The sequence below is a fragment of the Mesitornis unicolor genome, unplaced genomic scaffold (assembly GCF_000695765.1).
Source record: "Mesitornis unicolor isolate BGI_N332 unplaced genomic scaffold, ASM69576v1 scaffold35033, whole genome shotgun sequence".
In the NCBI taxonomy this organism is placed as follows: Eukaryota; Metazoa; Chordata; class Aves; order Mesitornithiformes; family Mesitornithidae; genus Mesitornis; species Mesitornis unicolor.
This window is the reverse complement of record NW_010177267.1, coordinates 1-200: the sequence shown is the minus strand read 5'-3', so window position 1 is coordinate 200 and position 200 is coordinate 1. Positions and strand designations below refer to the sequence as shown.

At 73.5% G+C, this 200-nt stretch overlaps 1 protein-coding gene across 1 annotated transcript in view; it reads right to left on the bottom strand.

Annotated features, from left to right (window-relative positions):
• Positions 1-98, bottom strand: part of DDX18 (DEAD (Asp-Glu-Ala-Asp) box polypeptide 18) — a gene marked incomplete at both ends in the record, with an annotated part of 9,045 nt that extends 8,947 nt beyond the window's left edge. The window contains one exon of the mRNA XM_010182023.1: positions 31-98. Within this exon, the coding sequence (XP_010180325.1) occupies positions 31-98 (68 nt within the window). The remainder of the gene's footprint in view (positions 1-30) is intronic.
• Between the last annotated feature and the right edge of the window lie 102 nt (positions 99-200).

Sequence of the window (200 nt, the reverse complement as noted above, 5' to 3'; positions counted from 1 at the left end):
CCTGCGCGCCGGGCCCGCCGCCACCTCTACCTCAGGGGCCGTCGCCTCCTCCGCCTCCTCCGGGGGATCCTGCGATGCCGCCTCGCCCGGCGGAGGCACTGTACGGAGACGGAAGAAAACCACAAAATCAGCAACAGCTCCGCCAGCGTTCAGCCGTGTGAGAGGCTCCGCAGGGCCGCCCGCCCGGCCCGGTCCCCCCC